Source organism: Lepidothrix coronata, unplaced genomic scaffold, assembly GCF_001604755.1.
Source record: "Lepidothrix coronata isolate B3197 unplaced genomic scaffold, Lepidothrix_coronata-1.0 Scaffold1208, whole genome shotgun sequence".
NCBI classification, from domain to species: domain Eukaryota; kingdom Metazoa; phylum Chordata; class Aves; order Passeriformes; family Pipridae; genus Lepidothrix; species Lepidothrix coronata.
In genome coordinates, this window is record NW_016691388.1 from 3176 (window position 1) to 5561 (window position 2386).

Genomic DNA, 2386 nt, shown 5'->3' on the forward strand with positions numbered 1-2386 from the left:
GGCACTGGCCACCTCTCAGTCCCCCCAGAGCCACAGGGGTGGCACTGGTCACCACCAGCCCCTCAAAGCCACAGGGATGGCACTGGCCACCTCTCAGTCCCCCCAGAGCCACAGGGGACAACACTGGCCACCCCCCAGTGTCCCCAAAGCCACAGGGGTGGTACCGGCCACATCTGCCCCCCCTGGAGCTGTGGGGGTCCCCAAAGCAGGACTGGGGCAGGGAGAGGTGACATCACCAGCACTGTCCCACCCTGGTGGGGCCACTGACCCCACAGCCAGGGACATTGTGAGGGTCTCAAGGCTGGGGACACCCTGGGGGTCTTGCCACGTCCCCATGACCCCCTGGTGACCCCCAGGGTGTGCCATCACATTGTCCTGATCAGGGACACCTTTGGGGTCCCACCACATCCCCATGGCCCCTTAGGGACACTCTGGGGGTCCCAACACATCCTCATGACCCCCTGGTGACCCCCAGGGTGTCCCATCGCATCCCCTTGACTGGGGACACCCTGGAGGTCTCGCCATGTCCCCGTGGCCCCTTAGGGACACTCTGGGTGTCCTGCCACGTCCCCATGACCCCCTGATGACCCTCAGAGTGTCCCATCACATTCTCCTGACCAGGGATACCCTGGGGGGGGGTCTCACCACATCCCCTTGACTAGGCAAACCCTGGGGGTCCCACCATGCCCCCATGGCCCCTTAGGGACACCCAAGAGATCCCCCCACGTGCCCCCTGCCAGGCCACCCAAGGTATCACCCCATGGCCCCACTCCCTGCCCTGGGCACAGCCCAGGGGTGCCCCCCGTGCCCCCCCGACCCCCCATCTCTTACAGCAGCCGCCTTGTCCTCGCTCCTGCCGCTGCCGGGGCTGCCGGGGCCGTACGGGGCGGGGTCCGGGCGGGGCCGGGGGCCGCCCTCGGGGGGCCGCACCGACAGCAGCAGCGGCGGCGGCGGCACCGGCGCCACCGGGGACGAGACCCCCGCGGCCTTGCCGTCCTGCCCGGGGGGGGCCACGGCGACCCTGCGGAGCGAGGAGCTCCTGCGCAGCGCCAGCGCGCCCAGGGGGTGCCCGCAGTCCCGCAGCACCAGCCGGCTCAGCGCCACCGCCACGTCCTCGGCGCGGGTGCCACCCGTGCCACCAACGGCGGTGACGCCGCCGCCGCCGCCGCCGCCGCCCTGGCTCAGGTCGCCGATGCTGATGGACTTGGAGCGGGCCAAGTTGCTCCGGCGCCGCTCGGCCGCGCTGGGCAGCGAGAAGGAGGCGCTGCCGGGCACCGCCGGGGCCCCCCCGGGCACCCTCACGCCGTGGTCGCCCTTCACCGGGCCCCGGCGGCCCCCCGGCCCGCGGGGGGGGGCGGCTGGGGGGGGGTCCCCGCGTTTGGCCGCCCGGCCCCGCTCCGGATCCAGCTTCTTGGGCCCGCGGGGAGGGGGTTCATCGGGGGGCGGCGGCGGGGGCGGCCGGGGGGGCAGCAGGCGCAGTTTGGGGGCCGGGGACAGCCCGTTGGGGGCCGCATGGCGCTCCTGGCTCAGCGCCCGGTGCCCACCGCTGGGCAGGCGGGCACCCCCCGCCCGGGGCTGCGCCGTCACCACGGCGGTGCCCGCGGCGGCGTCCCTGGCGCGGCCCAGGCGGTGCTCCGAGGCCTGGGGCATGGCGGGGCCTGCGGGGACACGGGGAGGGTGTCACGGGGGGGCAGCGGGACGGGAGGGGGGCAGCGGGGAGGGCAAAGGGTGAGGGGGGCACTCGCTGACCTGCTCACAGCCCCCCGCGCCCGGCGGCCGGACACAGCGTCCCATCGGCGGGGGCCCTGCGGGATTGGGGGGGGACAAGGCGTCAACGGGGAGGTTGGGGGGAACCCCAGGTTTGGGGGGACATCCCTAGACCGGTGCCAGGCTCCTGGGGAGTCATGGAAAGGTTTGGCATGGTCGGCAGCTCCGCCCACCCCAAGCCGGGTGCTGCTCTCCAGGGGTGGGACAGGGAGAAAAGGGGGGACCCCCAGGCCCCCTCACTGAGGCCCTGGGACCCCCCAGGCTCGAGAGGACCCCCAACCCCCTCAATGAGCCCCAGGGACCCCCCAGGCTCGGGGGGACCCTCAACCCTCCTCACTGAGCCCCAGGGACTCCCCAGGCTTGGGGGGACCCTCCGAGGTCCCTCCTGGGGGGATGTTCAGTGCCCCTCTACCCCCACAGCCCCCCGGCCCTGTTCCCTAACTCATCACCACGGCCCACCCTCCCCTCCCGCCGGGGCCTTGCCCGCTACCCCCCTCCCAGCCCGGGGATACCCTCCCGTGGGATTCCCGCTGCCCCCGACCCCCCGCAGCCCCCAGACCCCCCTCAGGCCTCGTCCCGCCTCCATCACCCCTCTGGGCCCTGCCCCGCACCCTCCACC

General features: G+C 74.0%; 1 protein-coding gene across 1 annotated transcript in view; it reads right to left on the reverse strand.

Moving 5' to 3' along the window:
* The window catches only part of LOC108510524 (ubiquitin carboxyl-terminal hydrolase 21-like), a gene marked incomplete at its 3' end in the record, with an annotated part of 4682 nt that extends 3168 nt beyond the window's left edge, over positions 1-1514 (reverse strand). Inside the window, exons 1-2 of the mRNA XM_017840203.1 lie at positions 1476-1514; positions 832-1410 (exon numbers count right to left, since the gene is read on the reverse strand). Of these exons, the coding sequence (XP_017695692.1) occupies positions 832-1410; positions 1476-1514 (618 nt within the window). The remainder of the gene's footprint in view (positions 1-831; positions 1411-1475) is intronic.
* Between the last annotated feature and the right edge of the window lie 872 nt (positions 1515-2386).